The 22,861-nt window shown below is 60.0% G+C and overlaps 2 protein-coding genes and 1 long non-coding RNA gene across 3 annotated transcripts; 1 reads left to right on the forward strand and 2 right to left on the reverse strand.

Moving 5' to 3' along the window:
- Nucleotides 1-59: 59 nt before the first annotated feature.
- LOC122097948 lies at nucleotides 60-2,118 on the reverse strand. The gene is made up of 3 exons (XR_006145617.1): nucleotides 1,991-2,118; nucleotides 1,144-1,217; nucleotides 60-723 (listed from the first exon to the last, which is right to left on the reverse strand). It is a non-coding gene; the product is annotated as an uncharacterized LOC122097948 (long non-coding RNA).
- A 3,920-nt stretch (nucleotides 2,119-6,038) lies between these two features.
- On the reverse strand, nucleotides 6,039-18,534 carry LOC122097942 (calsyntenin-3-like). Its single transcript, XM_042668510.1, has 11 exons — nucleotides 18,523-18,534; nucleotides 17,707-17,893; nucleotides 17,336-17,521; nucleotides 16,653-16,934; nucleotides 14,569-14,681; nucleotides 13,299-13,461; nucleotides 12,604-12,651; nucleotides 11,951-12,108; nucleotides 11,685-11,833; nucleotides 9,697-9,722; nucleotides 6,039-6,367 (listed from the first exon to the last, which is right to left on the reverse strand). Exons 1-11 carry the CDS (start codon nucleotides 18,532-18,534, stop codon nucleotides 6,039-6,041), a joined length of 1,653 nt encoding a protein of 550 aa, XP_042524444.1.
- Nucleotides 18,535-19,978: 1,444 nt separating this feature from the next.
- On the forward strand, nucleotides 19,979-20,783 carry LOC122097943 (complement C1r subcomponent-like protein). The gene is made up of 2 exons (XM_042668511.1): nucleotides 19,979-20,062; nucleotides 20,444-20,783. The coding sequence occupies exons 1-2, from the start codon at nucleotides 20,010-20,012 to the stop codon at nucleotides 20,781-20,783; spliced, it is 393 nt and encodes a 130-aa protein (XP_042524445.1). The 5' UTR covers nucleotides 19,979-20,009.
- The last annotated feature ends 2,078 nt before the right edge of the window (nucleotides 20,784-22,861 follow it).

The following is a 22,861-nucleotide window of genomic DNA, read 5'->3' on the forward strand; positions in this document are numbered from 1 at the left end:
CCTAGAGCACCATCTGGTGGCAATCAGTGGTCACTGCACCCCCCCCCACCTGAGAAGAGGACAGTGAACACACCTAGAGCACCATCTGGTGGCAATCAGTGGTCACTGCACCCCTGGCCTGGAGGACAGGAGCAGTGTGCACACCTAGAGAACCCTCTGGCTTTGTGGGAGGAGCAGAGCATGAGAGGAGTGGGGAAGAGCAGGGAGGTGTGCAGTGCAGGGCCCGGGTTTGTGGGGTTGTGATCTGAGAATGGTCCTGAGTCCTGCAGAGCACCAGTCACCGCCAGCGTCCGCCCCGCCCCCCTTAAAGACCACTTCCGGCCCAACTCCCGCCTTTCTCCCAGCGCAGATCTGGGCAGGGCCCATGGCGGCACGTGCATTCTGTGATGGACCTTGCTCACTGCCAGCTCCGCATCTCAACGGGGCTCGGGGGTCTGGGTCTGCTCCGAGTCGGGCCCTGCTCCGAGTCAGGGCTTGCTCCAGGTCTGGCCTGCTCCAGCTCCAGGCCTGTTCCTGCACCTCCTTGGAGTCAAAGTCCCGATCCACTGCTTTTCTGGGCCTGCACCAAGTCTAGGCCTGCTGCGACTCTGCTTGGAGTCTGACTGTGCTCACTGTCCAGGCCTGCTTCATGTTCTGACCGGTTCCTCGTCTGGGCTAACTCGGAATCTGTCTGTTGGCAGTCCGTTCCGTGTTCAGTGCACTCTGTCACGTCCTCGGCAAGGCCTAGGGTGGGAATTAGGACCTTTACTCTGCAGTCTCTAGGTCTTATTCACCAGGAATTCTGTCTGGAGTTAGGACCGTGAAATGGTGCTGCCTCCCTGGGCCTCCCTCAAGCTGGGCAGGCATCTTCACACTGAGCCACGTCCCCCGTGGGTCTCAGCTGGTGAGAACCAGCAGGTCGAACTGGGCTGACATCACTACCATGCCCCTCCCTCCACCCCTGCGGGCAGGGCGGGATCAGGGTGGGGTCAGGGATGGGCGCAGCAGGGGCTGGGGGCAGGCTGCCTGATAAGGGGATGCCCACGGGCTAGGGGATGGGACCACCAGATAGGGGGACAGAGTCTCGGGTGAAGGGAGAAGAAAAAGTGCAGGGAGAGGTGGCATGTCTCTGCAGGCCTTTCAGCTCTCCACCAGCCTCCTGACCTCCCTGCCGGCCTCTCTGCCTCTCCGCCAGACCCCATAGGCCTCAGGAACCCCTGGGGCGGTACTCGTCATACCTAGGGGAGGAAGGGGGGCGTCCGACGGCGGCCCAGCTGCAGCCCAGGCCCAGCCCACGGGCCCAGCCCCAGCCCACGGGCCCAGCCCAGCCCAGGCCCAGCCCACGGGGCCCAGCCCAGCCCAGCCCCAGCCCAGCCCTAGCCCAGCCCAGCCCCAGCCCAGCCCACGGGCCCAGCCCAGCCCAGCCCACGGGCCCAGCCCCAGCCCCAGCCCAGCCCAGCCCAGGCCCAGCCCAGCCCACGGGCCCAGCCCAGCCCAGCCCACGGGCCCAGCCCCAGCCCCAGCCCAGCCCCAGCCCAGCCCACGGGCCCAGCCCCAGCCCCGCCCCAGCCCAGCCCAAGGGGCCCAGCCCAGCCCCAGCCCAGCCCACGGGCCCAGCCCAGCCCAGCCCCAGCCCAGCCCACGGGCCCAGCCCAGCCCCAGCCCAGCCCACGGGCCCAGCCCAGCCCCAGCCCCAGCCCAGGGGCCCAGCCCAGCCCAGGGGCCCAGCCCAGCCCAGCCCCAGCCCAAGGGGTCCAGCCCAGCCCAGCCCCAGCCCAGCCCCAGCCCCAGCCCACGGGCCCAGCCCAGCCCAGCCCAGCCCCAGCCCAGGGGCCCAGCCCAGCCCCAGCCCAGCCCCAGCCCCAGCCCACGGGCCCAGCCCAGCCCAGCCCAGCCCAGCCCCAGCCCAGCCCAGCCCACGGGCCCAGCCCAGCCCCAGCCCGCGCGGCCCTGCGGGAGCGTCCGACCATTGCGCCCCGCGCCCGGCAGGTGGCAGCCGCGAGCCCCTTACCAGCGCTCGGAGGCGGCCGAGCCCTCGGGCTCCCCCAGCCACAGCTTCTCCTCCGACTGCTGCAGGTACTCCTCGGCCCAGCGGGCGGGGGAGGCCGGCGGGGCGTCTGCGGGGAGATGGCGCTCAGTCAGGGAGCATGCGCCAACGAGGCCCCCAGAGGCAAACCCTGCCCAGCCGGCCTCCGGGAGGCATCCTGAGCTGCAGTCAGCCTCTGCCATGACAGGCGTGCACTACCACGCCCCGCCGCGTGCCACAAACGAGGCCCTGGAAGAGGCCACAGCCTGCAGCCTCTAAACGGCCTCAGCGGGTGACAAAGGGCACCGAGCTCCTGTCTCAACCCCTAGGACTTTGTCCTACTTGGCTGGAACAACAACAACAACAAAAAAGCTGCGAGACAGAAGGTTCTGGAAGCCTAAGTAAACACAAGGAGGCCGGAGCTTGCTCAGGGTTCCTTCCCCGGCTCTGTGTCCCAGGGCTCACAAACACGGCCACCCGTCCTGACTCCCCAATTTGAGAACTGACGCCCCGGCCCTCAGCTGAGGCTTGACCACATTTCAATACCGATCTCAAAATCAACACAACAAAAACCCAAACCAGAGCAAGTCCAGTGTCTGTGTCTCCCGCCTGCCATCCCAGCGACTCAGGAGGCTGAAAGGTGAGGATCGCGGTTCAAAGCCAGCCGGAGCAGTAACTCCATGAGACTTGTTATCTCCAATGAGCCAGCAAAAAGCTGGAAGTGGCGCTGTGGCTCAAGTGGTAGAGCACCAGCCTTAAATTTAAAAAAAAGCTCAGAGACAGGGCCTAGGCCCTGAGTTCAAGTCCCAGAAATGAAAGGAAGAAAACAGGGCAGTAAAGAGACCATGGTAGCCAGGGGCCAGTGGCTCATGCCTGTAATCCCAGCTACTCAGGAGGCTGAGATCTGAGGATTGTGGTTCAAAGCCAGCCCCAGCAGGAAAGGCCGTGAGACTCTGATCTCCAAGGAACCACCAGAAAACCGGAAGTGGCGCTGTGGCTCAAGTGGTAGAGCCCCAGCCCTGAGCTCAGGGACAGCACCCAGGCCCCGAGTTCAAGCCCCAGGGCTGCCACCTCCACAGGGCTAGGTGCTCAGCGGTGGCTGTGATCTCCCCTCCCGTAATGCTCGGCGCTCGGTGGTGGCTGTGATCCCCCCCTGCAGTGCTGGGTGCTCGGTGCTGGGTGCTCGGTGGTGGCTGTGATCCCCCCCCGCAGTGCTGTGCTCGGTGGTGGCTGTGATCCCCCCCCCGCAGTGCTGGGTGCTCGGTGCTGGGTGCTTGGTGGTGGCTGTGATCTCCCCCCCGCAGTGCTGGGTGCTCGGTGCTGGGTGCTTGGTGGTGGCTGTGATCTCCCCCCCGCAGTGCTGGGTGCTCGGTGCTGGGCGCTCGGTGGTGGCTGTGATCTCCCCCCCTGCAGTGCTGGGTGCTCGGTGGTGGCTGTGATCCCCCCCGCAGTGCTGGGTGCTCGGTGGTGGCTGTGATCCCCCCCCGCAGTGCTGTGCTCGGTGGTGGCTGTGATTCCCCCCCCCCCGCAGTGCTGGGTGCTCAGTGGTGGCTGTGATCTCCCTCCCCTGTAGTGCCGGGTGCTCGGTGCTGGGCGCTCGGTGGTGGCTGTGATCCCCCCCTGCAGTGCTGGGTGCTCGGTGGTGGCTGTGATCCTCCCCCCCCTGCAGTGCTGTGCTTGGTGGTGGCTGTGATCCCCCCGCAGTGCTGGGTGCTCGGTGCTGGCTGTGATCTCACCCCCCTGCAGTGCTGGGTGCTCGGTGGTGGCTGTGATCCTCCCCCCTGTAGTGCTGTGCTCGGTGGTGGCTGTGATCCCCCCCCTGCAGTGCTGGGTGCTCGGTGGTGGCTGTGATCCCCCCGCAGTGCTGGGTGCTCGGTGCTGGGTGCTCGGTGGTGACTGTGATTCCCCCCCTGCAGTGCTGGGTGCTCGGTGGTGGCTGTGATCCTCCCCCCCCGCAGTGCTGTGCTCGGTGGTGGCTGTGATCCCCCGCAGTGCTGGGTGCTCGGTGCTGGGTGCTGGGTGCTGGCTGTGATCTCCCCCCCCCGCAGTGCTGGGTGCTCGGTGGTAGCTGTGATCCCCCCCTGCAGTGCTGGGTGCTCGATGCTGGGTGCTCGGTGGTGGCTGTGATCCCCCCCGCAGTGCTGGGTGCTCGGTGGTGGCTGTGATTCCTCCCCCTGCAGTGCTGGGTGCTCGGTGGTGGCTGTGATCTCCCCCCCCCCGCAGTGCTGGGTGCTCGGTGGTAGCTGTGATTCCCCCCGCAGTGCTGTGCTCGGTGGTAGCTGTGATTTCCCCCCCCCCCGCAGTGCTGTGCTCGGTGGTGGCTGTGATCCCCCGCAGTGCTGGGTGCTCGGTGCTGGGTGCTCGGTGCTGGCTGTGATCTCCCCCCCCGCAGTGCTGGGTGCTCGGTGGTAGCTGTGATCCCCCCTGCAGTGCTGGGTGCTCGATGCTGGGTGCTCGGTGGTGGCTGTGATCCCCCCCCGCAGTGCTGGGTGCTCGGTGGTGGCTGTGATTTCCCCCCCTGCAGTGCTGGGTGCTCGGTGGTGGCTGTGATCTCCCCCCCCCGCAGTGCTGGGTGCTCGGTGGTAGCTGTGATTCCCCCCGCAGTGCTGTGCTCGGTGGTAGCTGTGATTCCCCCCGCAGTGCTGTGCTCGGTGGTGGCTGTGATCCCCCCCGCAGTGCTGGGTGCTCGGTGCTGGGTGCTCGGTGGTGGCTGTGATCCCCCCCCGCAGTGCTGGGTGCTCGGTGCTGTGCTCGGTGGTGGCTGTGATCCCCCCCGCAGTGCTGGGTGCTCGGTGCTGGGTGCTCGGTGCTGGCTGTGATTCCCCCCCCGCAGTGCTGTGCTCGGTGGTGGCTGTGATCCCCCCGCAGTGCTGGGTGCTCGGTGCTGTGCTCGGTGGTGGCTGTGATTCCCCCCCGCAGTGCTGGGTGCTCGGTGGTGGCTGTGATCCCCCCCCCGCAGTGCTGGGTGCTCGGTGGTGGCTGTGATCCCCCGCAGTGCTGGGTGCTCGGTGCTGGGTGCTCGGTGGTGGCTGTGATCTCCCCCCCGCGGTGCTGGGTGCTCGGTGGTGGCTGTGATCCCCCCGCGGTGCTGGATGCTCGGTGCTGGGTGCTCGGTGCTGTGCTCGGTGGTGGCTGTGATCCCCCCGCAGTGCTGGGTGCTCGGTGCTGGCTGTGATTCCCCCCCGCAGTGCTGGGTGCTCGGTGGTGGCTGTGATCTCCCCCCCGCGGTGCTGGGTGCTCGGTGCTGGCTGTGATCCCTCCCGCAGTGCTGGGTGCTCGGTGCTGGGTGCTCGGTGGTGGCTGTGATCCCCCCCGCGGTGCTGTGCTCGGTGGTGGCTGTGATCCCCCTGCGGTGCTGGGTGCTCGGTGCTGGCTGTGATCTCCCCCGCGGTGCTGGGTGCTCGGTGGTGGCTGTGATCCCCCCCGCGGTGCTGGGTGCTCGGTGCTGTGCTCGGTGGTGGCTGTGATCCCCCCGCGGTGCTGGGTGCTCGGTGCTCACCGTGTCGGGCGCGGGGGCCCCGGGCGGCCAGGGCCCGGGCCGCAGTCCGTCCTGGCGCAGGGCCTTGTCGTGGGTGAAGTGTCTGGCCAGCTGCATCAGCGGGTTGGCGGCCCCGCACTCGCCCTCCACCAGCTCCCGCATCGCCATGGTGACCGCAGCGGGCTCTGGGGAGACACGCGGGCCGGGGTCGGACGCGGGGCGGGCGCGGGGCGGCTCCTCCCCCCCCCCCCCCCGCCTCGCGCCCCCCCCCCCCCCGCCCGGCCCCGCGCTCACCGCGGCCAACGACCCGCGACACCTGGGCGGGCGCGGGGCGGGGCGGGGCCTGCGCCGCTGCGCGCGCCGCCGCGCTCGGGCGGAAGCTGTTGCCGGGGGCGGGGCCTCGCGTGACGTCCAGGGGGCGGGGCCTCGCGTGACGTCCAGGGGGCGGGACCGGGAGGCGTCCCGCGCCCGCCCGCCTTAAAGGGGAAGCGCCGCCGCCGCGCCCGCCCGTCTTAAAGGGGAAGCGCCGCCCGCCGGGCGGGAGCCGCTCAGCGGTTAGGACGGCGCCGCGGCCGCCCGCGTCAGGGCAAAGGGCGCTGCCTGGGGCGCCGGACCCCGGGGCTCAGCCCTGTGTGGAGGGCACGAGGTCCCGCTTCCTCCCGTAAACCCCTCTTCTGAGCCCCGGCAACGGGGGTCAAACGGCTCCCACGCGGGGTCGCGGGTCCGCTGCGCGGCCTGGCCCGGCTCCCGGGCGCTCCCCCGCCCCCGTCTCCATGGAGACCGGAGCCCGCCCCCGTCTCCATGGAGACCGGAGCCCGCCCCCGTCCTCAGCTCACGGGCGTCGGGGTCCCGGGCGCACTGAGCGGTGGAGAAAGGATGCTGTCCTGAAATCAGGATGGCGGAGAAACCCCAGACCCGCAGACGGAGGCTGTGACTCGGTACCGCACTCACGCACACACGCACACACTCACAGACACACGCACACACTCACACACTCACACACTCACAGACACACGCACACACGCACACACTCACACACTCACAGACACACGCACACACTCACACACACACGCACACACGCACACACGCACACACACAGACACACACTCACACAGACACACGCACACACTCACAGACACACGCACACACTCACAGACACACGCACACACTCACACACTCACAGACACACGCACACACTCACAGACACACGCACACACGCACACACGCACACACTCACACACTCACAGACACACGCACACACGCACACACTCACACACTCACAGACACACGCACACACTCACAGACACACGCACACACGCACACACGCACACACACAGACACACACTCACACAGACACACGCACACACTCACAGACACACGCACACACTCACAGACACACGCACACACTCACAGACACACGCACACACTCACAGACACACGCACACACTCACACACTCACACACTCACACACGCACACACTCACACACTCACAGACACACGCACACACTCACAGACACACGCACACACTCACACACTCACACACTCACACACGCACACACTCACACACTCACAGACACACGCACACACTCACAGACACACGCACACACTCACACACGCACACACGCACACACACTCACACACTCACACACTCAGACACACAGACACACGCACACACATGCACACACTCACAGACACACGCACACACGCACACACTCACAGACACACGCACACACTCACACACACACACTCACACTCACAGACACATGCACACACACTCACACACGCACACACTCACAGACACACGCACACACACTCACACACTCACACACTCACAGACACACACGCACACACGCACACACTCACACTCACACACAGACACACGCACACACTCACAGACACATGCACACACACTCACACACACTCACACACGCACACACTCACACACGCACACACGCACACACTCACACACTCACACGCACACACTCACACACGCACACACTCACACACACACACACTCACAGACACATGCACACACTCACACACTCACACTCAGGCTCACACACAGAGACAGACACACAGACACACACACAGACAGACAGACACACACACACACAGACACACACACAGACTCACACACAGAGACAGACACACACACACACAGACACACACAGACAGACAGACACACAGACACACACACAGACACACACACACTCACAGACACTCACACACACACTCACATGCACACACACACAGAGACACACACACAGAGACACACACAGACACACACACAGAGACACACAGACACACACACAGAGACACACACTCAGACACACACACAGACTCACACACACTCACATGCACACACTCATACAGACACACGCACACACATAGACACAGACACATACATGCACACACTCATACACAGACACACACACTCATACAAGACAGAGACTCACACGCACACACTCATACACACAGAGACACACACACATACACACACGCACACACTCAGACACACACACAGAGACACACACACTCACACAGACACAGACTCACAGACACAGACTCACAGACACACACACAGAGACTCAGACACACACAGACACACACACACAGAGACACACAGACACTCACATGCACACACACACAGAGACACACACACAGAGACACACACAGACACACACATTCACACACACAGACACACACACAGACACTCACATGCACACACACACACAGACTCACACACACACAGACACACACAGAGACTCTCACACACACACACAGACACACACAGACACACACACACAGACTCACACACAGAGAGAGACACACAGACACACACAGAGACTCAGACACACACACAGACTCAGACACAGACACACAGAGACTCACAGACACACACAGAGACACACACACACAGACACAGAGACTCACACAGACACACAGAGACTCAGACACACACACACAGACACAGACTCAGACACACACAGACACACACAGAGACTCACAGACACACACACAGAGACACACACACACAGAGACACAGACACACAGACACAGAGACACACACAGACACACAGAGACTCACAGACACACAGAGACACACTCACACTCACACAGAGACTCAGACACACACACACATTCACACACACACAGACACACACAGACACTCATGCAAACACAGACACACACTCACACAGAGACACACACATTCACACACAGACACACACACAGACACACACACTCACAGACACACACACTCACACAGACTCACACAGAGACTCACATGCACACACAGAGACACACTCACACACACAGACACACACACACAGAGACACACTCACACTCACACAGAGACTCACAGACACACACACACATTCACACACACACAGACACACACACAGACACTCATGCACAAACAGACACACACTCACACAGAGACACACACACAGACTCACACACAGACACACACATTCACACACAGACACACACACAGAGACACACACTCACAGACACACACACTCACACAGACACACACATGCACACACACACAGAGACACACTCACATACACAGACACACACACACAGAGACACACAGACACATGCATACACTCATACAGACACACACAGACACTCATACAAGACACACACACTCACACAGAAACTCACACGCACACACTCATACACACACAGAGACACACACACATACACAGACACACGCACACACTCACAGATACACACATGCACACACTCACAGACACATGCATACCCTCACAGACACACACATGCACACTCACACACACAGATACACACATGCACACACTCATACACACAGACACACAAACACACACAGAGACACACAGACACACAATCACAAACACACACAGACACACACGCACACAGAGACACACACATGCACACACTCATACACAGACACACATGCACACACTCATACACAGACACACAAACATACACACACACAGAGACACACACAAACACACAGACACACAAACACACACAAACACACAGACACAAGCACAGACACACACGCACACGCACACACACACGGCCTTCCCACCTGCCAGGAGTTTGCTAACTGATCAGCAGTGCCGGCTGTGCGCAGCGCTCTGGACACCGCTAACAGCACCGAGCGAGGCTTCCAGCACATTGGCAGCCCTGCGCTGCGCTCTCTAGCCTTCAGGTGCGTTCGCACTTTCCACGTTCCGCTCTTCATCACACCTGAGGAAGCAGGTTGTGATGAGGGTCCACAAGTTAACATCGCCTCAACCCAGACACAGAGGAGATCAGAATTCACCCCAGTACCTAACGCTGGGTACGAACCCACGATGCAACCCGGGCTGCTGGTGTCAGGGAAGACATTGTAACTACTCACCTGAGAGAAGGAATTCTTCACAGAAGCCCCCCGTCAGCATTGCTCCCCTTAGGCCACGCCCCCAAACGACAGGCCTGCTCCGCCTTAGGCCACGCCCCCAAACGACAGGACTGGTCCACCTTAGGCCACGCCCCAAGCGACAGGACTTCTCCACTTTAGGCCTTGCCTTCAGATGGTATAAGGGCTTCTCGCTTAGGCCACGCCCCCAAATGACATACCTTCCCCCTGCTCTGGCCACGCCCCCAACCGACCTGAGGCCTTGCCTTCAGATAACATAAGGGCGGCTCGCTTAGGCCACGCCCCTGAGTGGCAAGACGGAGTCCTCATTAGGCCACGCCCCATGTGGCTGACCGGCCCCGGCGCTAGCCACGCCCCCAGTGCGGCCTCCCGCGCAGGCCACGCCCCTCACGGTGCCTGGCGTGGTCCACCCAGTCCCGTTGGTTCCCGCCTGGCGGCCGATCCCGGGGTCCCTTCCTGCAAGTCTGACCTGTGTTCAGAGGCTACACCTGCCTCCTCCTCCTCCCTCTCCCTCCCTTCTTCCCTCCCCCGCCATTTGCCAGTCCTGGGGCTTGAACTCGGGGCCTGGGCGCTGTCCCTGAACTTTTCTGCTCAAGGCTGGCGCTCTACCACTTGAGCCACGGCTCCCTTCCGGCTTTTGGCTGGCTCATGGGAATTGAGTCCCCCTGGACTTTCCTGCCCTGGCTGGCTTTGAACTGTGATCCTCCTGAGTCGCTGGGATGACAGGCTCAGGACCTTCAGGAAAGTGTTAAGGGGTCACAACTATGTGGTAACCCCAAACGTGGAGAAAAGAGGGTGCCCTTTCTTCACCTCATAATCCCAGCGACTTTGGAGATGGAGATCACCCGGGAAGATTGAGGTTTGGAGGCCAGCCTGGGCAAATCGCCTTGGAAACACCGCCATCTCAACAAGTGAGCCGGGCTTGGTGGGACACACCTGTAAGCCGAGCTACGCCAGGTAAGCCGATAGGAGGACAGTCCAGGCTGAAAGCAAAGGCCGAGCCCTCTCTGAAGGGCGTGGAGACGCGGCTCTGAGTCCTGACTGGTGCGTGGTGGGGTGCGGGGTCCCCTGGAAGTCATCCTCCAAAGCTGGATGCTTTGGAGAAGTTGAGGCAGAGCCCAAGGAGCCTGTAATGGCGCGGGCTTCCCACCAGGGAGCAGCATCGACTCAACGGCCGGGTCCTCAGATCTCCAGCAAGCAGCCGGCCTCTGATTAGACTGGGTGATCGCTCTGAGTTTGTCTGTGCTCCAGGCGGGCGCTCTACCGCGTGAGCCACGCCGCCCCTTGCAGTTTTTCTTTCTTTTTTTTTTTTTGGGTCCGGTCGTGGGGCCTGAACTCTGGGCCTGGGCGCTGTCCCTCAGCTCTTCAGCTCAAGGCTAGCGCTCTACCACTTGAGCCACAGCGCCACTTCCGGCTTTTTTTCTTTTTTTTTGCTTATGTGGTGCTGGGGAATCGAACCCAGGGCCTCAGGCATGCAAGGCAAGCGCTCTACCACTGAGCCACCTTCCCAGCCCCAGCCCCTTGCGGTTTTTCTGGGGGTTCCTGGGAGATCAGAGTCTCCCGGACTTTCCTTCCCGGGCTGGCTTTGAACCTCGATCCTCCTATCTCAGCCTCCTGAGTCGCTGGGATTATAGGCGTGCGCACCGGCGCTCGGCCAACATGGCTGCGACACATCGCCTTCTCTGGGTCCTCATTGGGGACACAGAGAGAGAGGGCGTAGGGCTAGATCTCTGGGGGGACAGGCACCTGGGCTGGAGGGCCCGGCCCCGGGGCCGGGCCGTGGGACTCACTTGACCGCGGTAGTCAGGCGCAGCGGCCTGACGCCTGGCGTGGCGAAGCGCAAGGTGTTCATGTAGTCCACGTGCTGCAGGGCGTGGTTGAAGGTCTCCACGTCGTCGCCTTCCAGGGTGAGCAGGGACTGGGAGGGGTTCATGTGGACCTGGCACACAGACCAGAGATGAGGTCGCAGAGAAAGTTAGGTGTGGGGGGGAAGGGGGGTCCAGGGGCATGCTGGGAAGAGGAGGGCTGGAGGAGGGAGGGAGGGAGGGTCCAATACCTTCATGCCTTTTCCCAGGTTCTCGAAATCTCTATAATCCAGCCCCTCCCGGCATGCATAGAGACACTGGATGACCGCCCGGTTCTCCAGGTGGCCGGCCCGCACACTGAACCCCGCCAGGTAACCGTGGAAATAGTGGTGGACCGACAAGGGGTCTCCTAGGGCAGGAACACAGGGGCGGTGGGGGGGGTGGGGGGGAACAGGGGGAAGACAGGGTGGGGAGGGACGGGTGTGGGCCGGGACTGCCGGGCGGCGCGCGCACGCCTGTAATCCCAGCCACACGCGCACAATTCCAAAGGGGAGAAAAACACCAGAGAGACTCCAAGGAGACTCCGAGGAAACCAGCAAGCCAAAAGGCGGCGGCTCGGGTGGCAGAGCGCCAGCCTCGAGCACACCCCGAAAACAACCCTCAGAGTCAGCCCCCCGGGCCCTGAGTTCGAGACCCTCTCCCCCATAATAAAGACATGACTATTAGAACATAATTGTTGCCGTCAAGGATCCAACCGCAGGCGGCCCGGCCCGGCGTCTTACGTCAGTGAAGGGGAGCTGGGGAGGATTTCGGGGGGGGGGGGAGCAGGGGGTGTCCGGGAGCGAGGGGTCCGCACCTTCCTGGAGGTGTGAACCCCGACCTCCCCTTCCCACCCCCGCCACACCTGGGGCGGCCTCTGTGGCGTTGTCTCCTCTCTCCTTCTTGTTCTCCTCTGCGACCCCAGAAAATAAAACATTTGGGAGCTCAGGACTACGAGGACAAATACACACAATTCCCCCCCCCTCCCTATTTTCTAGAACCTTCTCAGGCCCCTGGAAGACGTACAGCCTCTTCGCTGAGTCTCAACCTGTGTGGTTGTTTAAACAATGGAAGATGAGCCAGGCACGGTGGCTCCCGCCTGCCATCCCGGCTACTCGGGAGGCTGAGAGCTGAGGATCGCGGTTCAAGGCCAGCCCGGGCAGGAAAGGCCGTGAGACTCTGATCTCCCATGAACCAGCAAAATGCCAGAAATAGCGCTGTGGCTCAAGGGGTAGAGCGCCAGCCTTGAGTGGAAAAAGCATAAAGCGTAGGAGCAGCGCCCGGGCTCTGAGTTCAAACCCCAGGATGGGCAAACACAGCACACAGAAGAGACAGAAGATGGGTGCGATTCTCAAGGCGTCTCTGTCCCCTGTCCCATGGCTGTAGTGACCCAGAGAGAGACTCCTGGGGACGTTTGAGAAGTCCTCGAATCTGGGGCCCTGACCCCATCTGCCCTGAGACACTGCCGGAGACCTCAGCTGCACAGAAAGGCTGCCATGGCTCCTCCCCTCGCCACCCGAACCACCCCCGGGTCGTCTTCTCCCAGGGCAAGGGCCCCACCGGTCCAGCAGGCCCCGATCATGAGCGCCGGGTCCCTCCGAGGCGGGTGGATCAGGCCATTGTCGTGGATGAGCGCGGGGTCGAAGGAGATGCCGTCGGTGTACAGGGTGACCGTGGGGAACTCCAGGTTCAGGGCGTAGTGATGCCATCCATCATCGCAGACCTGGGGTGCAGGGGCCCCCCACACCGTGATTGCCCCTCCGGAGACCGGGCCCCTGTGTCCGCCTCTCCCGGGGAAGGAGAGTCAGGCTGGAAGAGTCTCAGTTCCCAGCCTGCTCAGCTCGAGGAGGAACATGCTCCGACCAGCACCGGCGCTCACACCTGCTGTCCCAGCCGGCCGGAGGCTGAGGTCGGAGGCTCAAGGCTCGAAGCCAGCCCAGGCAGGAAAGTCCCCGAGACTCTCATCGCCATCCAGCCAGCCCAAAGCACGGCTGCAGGCGAGTTCCAGAGGTAGAGCACCAGCGAGGCCCCGAGTTCAAACCCCAGCAGCTCCACAAGAAAAGAGGTGACCTTTCCTTCCGCCCCAAGGTGCCGAGAACACAAGAGAGCCCAGAGGATGTGGCATGGACGGCCAGGGCTGAACCCCCAAAATGCCAGCCTCATCCCTGGGCCTTCCAGAAACCCCACCCTCCTGCAAGCCAGTCACCCAGCACTGAGCACCAAGCACCGAGCACTAGGCACCAGGCACTGAACACGGAGCCCCAAGCCCTAAGCACTGGGCACCTGGAACTGAGCACCAAGCACTAAGCACTGAGCACTGGGCACCAGGCACTGAGTATCAAGCAATGGGCACCAGACACTAAGCACTGGGCACCAGGCACTGAGCACCAAGCACTGGGCACTAAGCACCAAGCACTGAGTACCAAGCACTAGGCACCAGGCACTAAACACCAAGAAGTGGGCACCAAGCACTGAGTACTAAGCACTGAACACCAGGCACTGGGCTCCAGGCACTGCAGACCAAACACTGAGTACTGAGCACTACACACCAAGCACTGGTGCCAGGCACTAAGCACCAAGCACTGAGTACTAAGCACTGAACACCAAGCACTGGGCTCCAGGCACTGTGCACCAAGCACTGAGTACTAAACACCAAGTAGTGGGTGCCAGGCACTAAGCGCCAAGCACTGAGTCCAAAGCACTGGGCACTAGGCGCTAAGCACCCAGCACTGGGTCCCAAGCATCAGACACCAAGTACCAAGCAGCAAGCACCACGCACCGAGCACCAAGTACCAGGAATCAAGCACCAAGCAGCAAGCACTAGCCTCACCTGCTCCAGCTTCCACAGGAACTTGACCGGGCGGGCGCTGTCGAGCAGGGGCCAGTAGAGGAAGGCGATTCTGCAGCCGTGGACCGTCAGCGAGTAGTGAGAGAAGCCGTCCTCTGAGGAGACAGCATGGGGTCAGGGGTCAGGGGTCAAGTGCAAGGCCCAGGGCCAGAGCAAGTTCAAAGCCGCAGTGGGAGATCTTCGGCACACTGTCCCCACGCTCCTCGCGCCGTGGGGACCCGCGGGCCGCCTGCACCTGCGTCTGTGCGTCTGTCTCTGTCTTTTGTTTTGTTTTGTCGATCGTGGGGCTTGAACTCAGGGCCTGGGCGCTGTCCCTCAGCTCTTCAGCTCAAGGCGGGCGCTCTACCACCTGAGCCACAGCGCCACGTCTGGTTTTCTGGTGGTTCATGGGAGATCAGAGTCTCACAGACTTTTCTGCCCAGGCTGGCTTTGAACCACGATCCTCAGCTCTCAGCCTCCTGAGTAGCCGGGATGACAGGCGGGAGCCACCAGGTGCCCAGCCCTGTCTGTCTGTCTGTGTCTGTCTCTGTCTCTGTGTCTGTCTGTGTGTATCTGTCTCTGTCTGTCTGTCTGTCTGTCTGTCTGTCTGTCTCTGTGTCTGTATGTCTCTGTGTCTGGCTGTGTCTGTGTCTGTGTGTCTGGCTCTGTCTGTTTGTCTGTGTCTGTTTGTCTGTTTGTCTGTGTCTGTCTGTGTCTGTCTCTGTCTTTGTGTCTGTCTGTCTGTCTGTGTCTGTCTGTCTATAACTGTCTGTCTTTGTCTGTGTTTGTCTGTGTCTGTCTGTCTTTGTCTGTCTGTGTCTGTCTGTCTGTGTCTGTCTGTCTCTGTCTGTGTCTTTGTGTCTGTCTGTCTGTCTCTGTCTTTGTCTGTCTGTCTTTGTCTGTGTGTGTCTGTGTGTCTGTCTCTGTCTTTGTCTGTGTGTGTCTGTGTGTCTGTCTCTGTCTTTGTCTGTCTGTGTCTGTCTGTCTGTGTCTGTCTGTCTGTCTCTGTGTCTTTGTGTCTGTCTGTCTGTCTCTGTCTTTGTCTGTCTGTCTGTGTCTGTCTGTCTGTTTGTCTGTGTCTGTCTGTCTGTCTTTGTGTCTGTCTGTGTCTGTCTGTGTCTGTCTGTGTCTTTGTGTCTGTCTGTCTGTCTCTGTCTTTGTCTGTCTGTCTTTGTCTGTGTGTGTCTGTGTGTCTGTCTCTGTCTTTGTCTGTGTGTGTCTGTGTCTGTGTCTGTCTGTCTGTGTCTGTGTGTGTGTGTCTGTCTGTGTCTGTCTCTGTCTGTCTGTCTGTCTGTGTCTGGCAGATTTGGGGGTTCACGTGGTGTTGGCAGCGGTTCCCGCCCAGGCCTCTCGGGTCCGTTACTAATTCAGGCACCGTGGCTGACAGCCCTCTTCCCGGGGTTAGAGAACCATCTAGAAAGGACAGGTCCAGTGCAGGCTGGGGCCCTCTGCGGGGCTCCGCCTTCTCTAGGAGACAGCGGGGTTTGCATTGCCAAGCCGGGGGGCCGCTCTGGGCGGAGAGCAGCCCCCCAGATGGCGTCCGAGGCAGCGGGGTGGGTGGGGGCCGGGCCGGGTGCGGCGTAGCGCCTGGCGGGTGCGGGGATCCACGGACAACAAGAATTAACACCGAGCCGGGCGCTGGGGTGCACGCCTGCCATCCCAGCCCCTCGAGAGGCTGAGATCTAAGGATCGCGGTTCAAAGCCAGCCTGGGCCGGAACATCCACGAGACTCTGATCTCCAAGGAACCAGCAAAAAGCCAGAAATGGCGCTGTGGCTCAAGTGGTAGAGCGCCAGCCTAGAGCAAAATAACTCAGGGACCGTGCCCAGGCCCTGAGTTGGAAACTCAGGCCAGGCGTGGCGACTCAAGTCCACAATCCCAGCTCCCCGGGAGCTAAGACACGGGAGGTTTGCAGTCCGAGGCCCAGCCGGGGCGTCAAAGCTCCCAAGCCGTCATCTCCACCCGTAGCTGGGTCTGGTAGCGCACGCCTGCAGCCTCGGCTGGGAGGGGCATGTCTGCCGTTCCAGGGCCTGCAGCCGCTCTTCCCCGGCGGGCCGGGGACCTCGGGGCTGGGGCCGGGGGGCTCACCGTTCTGGACCGTGTGACACAAGATGGTCTCCTCTTCCTTCTTGGCCTTGCTGGGTGCGACCCCATGCTTCATCCAGAAGGAGAGGGTGAAGTGGTCGCTGAGGCCGTCGATGGGCGCAGAGCCCGGCCCGGCGGGGCTCCCCACGGGCACCTGCACTGCCTGGGTGCCGTTGAACCAGTAGATCAGGCTGCTGTCTTGGCTGTATTGGACCGACAGTCCGGCCGTCCAGTTGGCGTTGGGGCCGGGCATGGGTAGCAGGTCCACCTCCCCCGTGGCTGCTCCTGTGGTGGACACGGGGTGGGGGCAGGGTCAGCTGATGGGCCCCAGGGAGGGGGGAGGCCTGTGCAAAACCGGGGTCACACAGGAGACCCAAGATCCGGGCACCAGTAGCGCACGGCTCTACTCCCAAGTCTGGGTACCGTAGCGCACGCCTATAATCCCAGCGGCTCAGGAGGCTGAGATCTGGAGGATCACGGTTCAGAGGCCAGCTGGGCAGAAAACAAAAAGTCCCGCAGACTCTGCTCTCCAATGGACAAGCAAAAGGCTGGAAGTGGCGCTGTGGCTCAAGTGGTAGAGCGCCAGCAACAAAAACACAACTCGGGGACAGAGCCTAGGCCCTGAGTTCAAGCCCCACGACCACAAAAGAGAGCGAGCGGCCGCGGGGACGCGGAGGCTCACGCACCGCACAGCTTCCTCAGAGCCCGCTCCGAGTAGTTGTCTCGGTCGCAGCCTTTGCCCACGTGGCTGGTCTGCAGCTCGACGGTGGCCTGGATGTTCCAGAGCGGCTCATCGCAGGTCTCCAGGTGGATGCCCGGGAACAAAGCCAAGCTCCCGGCCCCCGGGGTGTATTCGATCCTCTTGTTCCAGCCTGCACGGTGGGGACAAGAGAGGAGAGAAGTCAGCCGCAGCCAGCCGCGCATGCCTGTAATCCCAGCGAGGAGGCTGAGGTCAGGAGGATCGCCGTGGGAGGCCAGCCCGGAACAGGAGAGTCCGTGAGCCTCAGGGTCTCCCGTGAAGCCCCGGGGTTGGGGGGTGCAGGGGGGGGTTCCTCACCTTGCCAGCTGGGCTTACAGGTGGGCTTCACCTGAATCTCCACCTCTGCGTCGTCGGCCGCCCTTTTCTTCCCGCAGTCGTAGGCCGTCACGGTGAACTTGTACAGCTTCTCACCACTGTACTGCAGCTTCTCCGTGTTCTCGATGTTTCCTAGAGAGCGCCAGGTCCCGAATTCAAGTCCCAGGATCTGGACAAAAATCAATCAATCAAAAGAAATGTGAAATATAAACCTAGATGAAATGAAACATAAAATTAAATCAAGCCAGGCACCGGTGTCTCACACCTGTCACCCCAGCCACTCAGGAGGCTGAGACCTGAGGATCAGGGTTCAAAGCCAGCCCGGGCAGAAAAGTCCGTGAGACTCTGATCTCCCATGAACCCCCAGAAAACCGGAAGTGGCGCTGTGGCTCAAGCGGTAGAGCGCCAGCCTTGCCGTGAAGAGCTGAGGGACAGCGCCCAGGCCCTGAGTTCAAGATCCAGGACACACACACACACACACACACACACACACGAGATGTCAGTGGTCCGTCCTGTCCTTCCTGGAGCCCCAGACCATTGCATGAGAGAGAGATCCAGATCAAAGCAGAGGAGAGACCTCTAAGGGGACCGCAGATGTCAAGGGACTACCCCTAATTAGTTATCTGTGTGATGAAATGCACAGGAGGAATATGCCGGGACTCCATGTCATTGTATTGTGATGATTGCTGTCCTTCCTGTGGTTGGTAAGTAGCCCGACAAAGGAACCACAATTTCATACATGAAGATCTGAGTGCAATGTCCGCGGCCCCCCCCCCCCCATCCCCACTCACAACTTACACAATTATTCATTTATTTAGCTTTGGTCAGTCCTGGGTCTTGAACTCAGGGCCTGGGCGCTGTCCCTCAGCTCTTCAGCGCAAGGCGGGTGCTCTACTACTTGAGCCACAGTGCCACGTCTTGTTTTCTGGTGGTTTAATGGTGATCAGAGTCTCACGGACTTTTCTGCCCAGGCTGGTCTCGAGCTGTGATCCTCAGATCTCAGCCTCCTGAGGAGCTGGGGTGACAGGCGGGAGCCACTGGGACCTGGCTATTTTTTTTTCCCCTCCTGGATCTTTTCTACATTGATGAACAAGATACATTTACAGGGGCTGGGCAGGTGGCTCAGTGGTAGAGCGCTCGCCTTGCATGCATGAGGCCCTGGGTTCGATTCCTCAGCACCACATAAGCAGAAAAAACCAGATGTGGCACTGTGGCTCAAGTGGTAGAGCGCCAGCCTGGAGCTGAAGAGCTGAGGGACAGCGCCTAGGCCCTGAGTTCAAGACCCACGATCAACAAAAAAAGAAGCTACATTTACAAATTGGGAGCTTACAGTTTGTTATGTGTGTGTTTGTGTGTGTGTGTGTGTGTGCACGTGTACTTTTGTTTTCTTGTACTAGTACTAAGGCTTGAATTCAGAGACTCACATTCTCATTTGTGTTTTTTTTCCACTAAAGGATGGCTGGTGCTCTACCACTTGAGCCACACCTCCCTCTCCTTCTGGTCCTGGAACTTGAACTCAGGGCCTGGGCGCTGTCCCCGACTCTCTTGGTGCTCAAGGCTGGTGCTCTACCACCTGAGCCACGGCACCACTACTACCTTCCCCTACCCAGGCTGGCTTTGAACCTGGATCCTCAGATCTCAGCCTCCTGAGCAGCTGGGATGACAGGCGGGAGCCACTGGCGCCCAGCCTCTTTTCTTTCCTGCTAGAATTGGAGGTGAGTGTCTCCCTCGGATGTCTGGCCTGGGGTGGTTTTGAACTTGGAGCCTCGGATCTCAACCACCAGAGGAGCGAGGCGCCGGGCTGAGCCACGGAGAGAGATTTAAATTCACAGAAGAGAAGGAGCCTTGCCCTTCCTGGCATGGGGGGGGAGAGCATGATGTGAAAGTTTGGGGGTGCTTCCCCCCCAAAACACACACACACACACACACACACACACACACACAAAAACTGTTGGTTGGAAGTGGCACTGTGGCTCAAGTGGTAGAGTGCTCGCCTTGAGCTGAAGAGCTGAGGGACAGCGCCCAGGCCCAGAGTTCAAGCCCCACGACCTACAAAAAAAAAAAAAAAAAAAAACTGTTGGCGAGTTGCTATCCCTCAGGTCGACAGCAGGTGGCGCTCAACCCAGGGAACTGGAGGAAGGTTAGTGGGTGATTACTAAACTCATTTCCAGAAACTTCTCCTCCCCCCTCCCCCTGCCCCGCCCCCAGGACCGCCTCCAGCCCCACCTCTCCAGGTCTCCGGCCTGGGCCGAGCCTTCTAGAAGGTTCCAGATGTCTAGGCCCGGATGCCTGGTCTCAGCGGGCCGAAACCCTCCCTCCACCAGCTGCTTGGCCAGATGTGAGTGTGAGGGACGGGGGGGGCACACGCATGTGCACGCACACGTGCACGCACACACACACACACTCGGAGGGAGCGAGCTTTGCCTGCGAGCTCTTTAGAAAAGAGCCAGATTCCCTTCACTCTTTCTTTCTTTCTCTTCGTGCCGGTGCCAGGACTCGAACTCAGGACCTGGGCACTGTCCCTGTGGTGCTTCTTCACTCAGGCTGGCACGTGCTCCCCCTGGAGCCACACTTCCAACTTTTTGTGGCGGTCCCACACCATCTCCCGGACTGCCTGGCTTTGAACTGGGATCCTCCGATCTCGGCCTCTTGCGTGGCCGGGATTACAGGCGTGCGCTCCTGATCTAGATGATGAAACGGCACATTCATTACCACACAGGCGCGGCCTCCTCCTCTTCCTCCTCCTCTCGGGGCTCCTCCAGCCCACGCAGGGTGTGGCGCTGGTGGCCCAATGGTCACCCCAGGAGCTGACCTCCCCAGACTACCCAGAGCCGTACCCGAACGGTCAAGCCGTCACCACCCACATTCGGGCTCCAGAGGGCTCGAACGTGCGCCTGGTGTTTGTGGACTTTGACCTGGAGGGCTCGCCAGGCTGCGCCAAGGCCTGGGTCACGGTGAGTCGGGAGGTGGGGGCTGCAGGACCCCCCCTCCCCAGCTCCGTCCCCGGCTACTCCCCCCCCACGCCCCAGCAAGGGGGGACCGGCTACTCAGGAGGCTGAGATGGGAGGATCACGGTTCAAAGCCAGCCGCCTCAGGTTGAGAAGAGTGTAGCCATCAAATCTGGAATCAGTAGCACTCAGGTGAGAACGGGAAGCAGATATACCCAGTCAGCTGGCAGTGTCCAACGGGGATCAGCCTATCTGGCTGCCACGCCTGAATGTTTGCAACCGCGGCAGAGCTCTGCAGGCGCAATTGTGCAGCAATGCAAACTGCGTACCCTTGCCAAACGTCACGGGGGTGGAAGAAACCACAGAGGATTTACAAGGAGATGTTCACCAGTTACACCCGGAGGCCTGCCAGAAGCAAGATTCTGGAATTCATCGTAAGAAGCCTGGAAAGCAGTGAAATGCTCCTATGTTGCAATAACTCAGAACCTCATTCTGAGTGTTCCCAGCAGAGGTCATTCGGCTGAACACAACTGTGGACTAATTAGAGCCTGATATAGCCAGTGCCTTCCATAGGCCTGGATGGACAGTGGTCGTGTGCCAAACAAGTGATTTCTGGTTCTCCAAACTTTTACAGAATGCCATAAGCAGAGGTTCAACTTACTCCTCAAGATGAGTACAGTGTAGCCGTCAAAGCCTGAATCAGGAGCACTCAGGGAGAAGAACCGGAACAGATACACCAAGTCAGCTGGCAGTGTCCTACAGGGACAATCCAATCTGGCTGCCATGCCTGAATGTTTGCTCCCGTGGTAGAGCTCTGCAGGCGCAATTGTGCAGCAATGCAAACTGCGTACCCTTGCCAAACTTCACGGGGGTAGACGAAACCTCGGAGAATTTACAAGGAGATGTTCACCCGGAACACCCAGAGGCCTGCTGGCAGCAAGATTCTTTCTAAGAAGCCTGGAAAGCAGTGAAATGCTCCTATGTTGCAATAACTCAGAACCTCATTCTGAGTGTTCCCGGCAGAGGTTATTCGGCTGAACACAACCATGGACTAATTAGAGCCTCATATACCCAGTCCTGTCCATAGGCCTGGGTGGACAGTGGTCGCGTGCCAAAAAACTGAGGTCTGGTTCTCCAAACTTTCACAGGGTGCCATAAGTAGAGGTTCAACTTATGACACCTAAGTGTCCTAAGGGGACAAGCCTATCTGGCTGCCATGCCTGAATATTTGCAACCGTGGCAGAGCGCTGCAGGCGCAATTGTGCAGCAATGCAAACTGCGTACCCTGGCCAAACTTCACGGGGGTAGAAGAAACCACAGAGGATTTAAAAGGAGATGTTCAAATTTCAGTGTTGCTCTATCTTGTCGTTTGCATCCTGTGCTTCCAAACACTTTTCAGCAATCCCAGAATTGCAAGGAATATAATTGGACCTGTTATTGTTGACAGTATATGGAACAGGATGTAGATTAGGGCTTAGTGAGAAAGGTCGGTGCTGTTCATATATCTTTGGAGGCTTGTCTCTCCATTGGGGAAGGAGTAGAGCCTCCTCACTTTGGGACCTTAAAACTGTTTTAAGGTCACCAATTTCGGAGTGCTCTATCATGTCGTTTGCATCCTGAGCTGACTAACACAGATCAGCTCTCCCAGAATTAGACGAAACAAATTGGACTGGGCTCTGTGGACAGTGTGAGGGGCATTAAGCCCTGATGGATGCAGACCAGAGTTGCCTGGGCGAGAAAAGTGCAATCTATTTCTATTTAGCGGCTTTTCTCTCCTTTGTGGAAGGTGTAGAGCACTCAAAACTTTTTTTTTAAGGTCCCCAAGTTTTGAGTGCTCTTTCTTGTTATTTGCATCCTGTGCTCCCAAAACCTCCTCAGCTCTCCCAAATATTTCAAAGAATTCTTTTGACCTATGGCTGGTGATACCGAGAGGGCCTGTGAACCAAGCCAGGATGCACATAGGAGCTACTAGAGACCGAAATATGCTGTCCATTTCTCTTTGGTGGCTTGTCTCTTCATTATGGAAGGTGGAGAGTATTCACAACTGAGGCCAAAAATCATTTCTGTTTTAAGGTACCCAAGTTCTCAGGGCTCTATCTTGTCGTTTTCATCGTGAGCTCCCTAACACTGCTCAGCAATCCCAGAATTGCAAGGAAAAAATTGGGACTGGTTAATGGGGACAGTGTGAG

Source organism: Dipodomys spectabilis, unplaced genomic scaffold (genome assembly GCF_019054845.1).
Source record: "Dipodomys spectabilis isolate Male_0828 unplaced genomic scaffold, ASM1905484v1 ptg000442l, whole genome shotgun sequence".
Classification (NCBI taxonomy): domain Eukaryota; kingdom Metazoa; phylum Chordata; class Mammalia; order Rodentia; family Heteromyidae; genus Dipodomys; species Dipodomys spectabilis.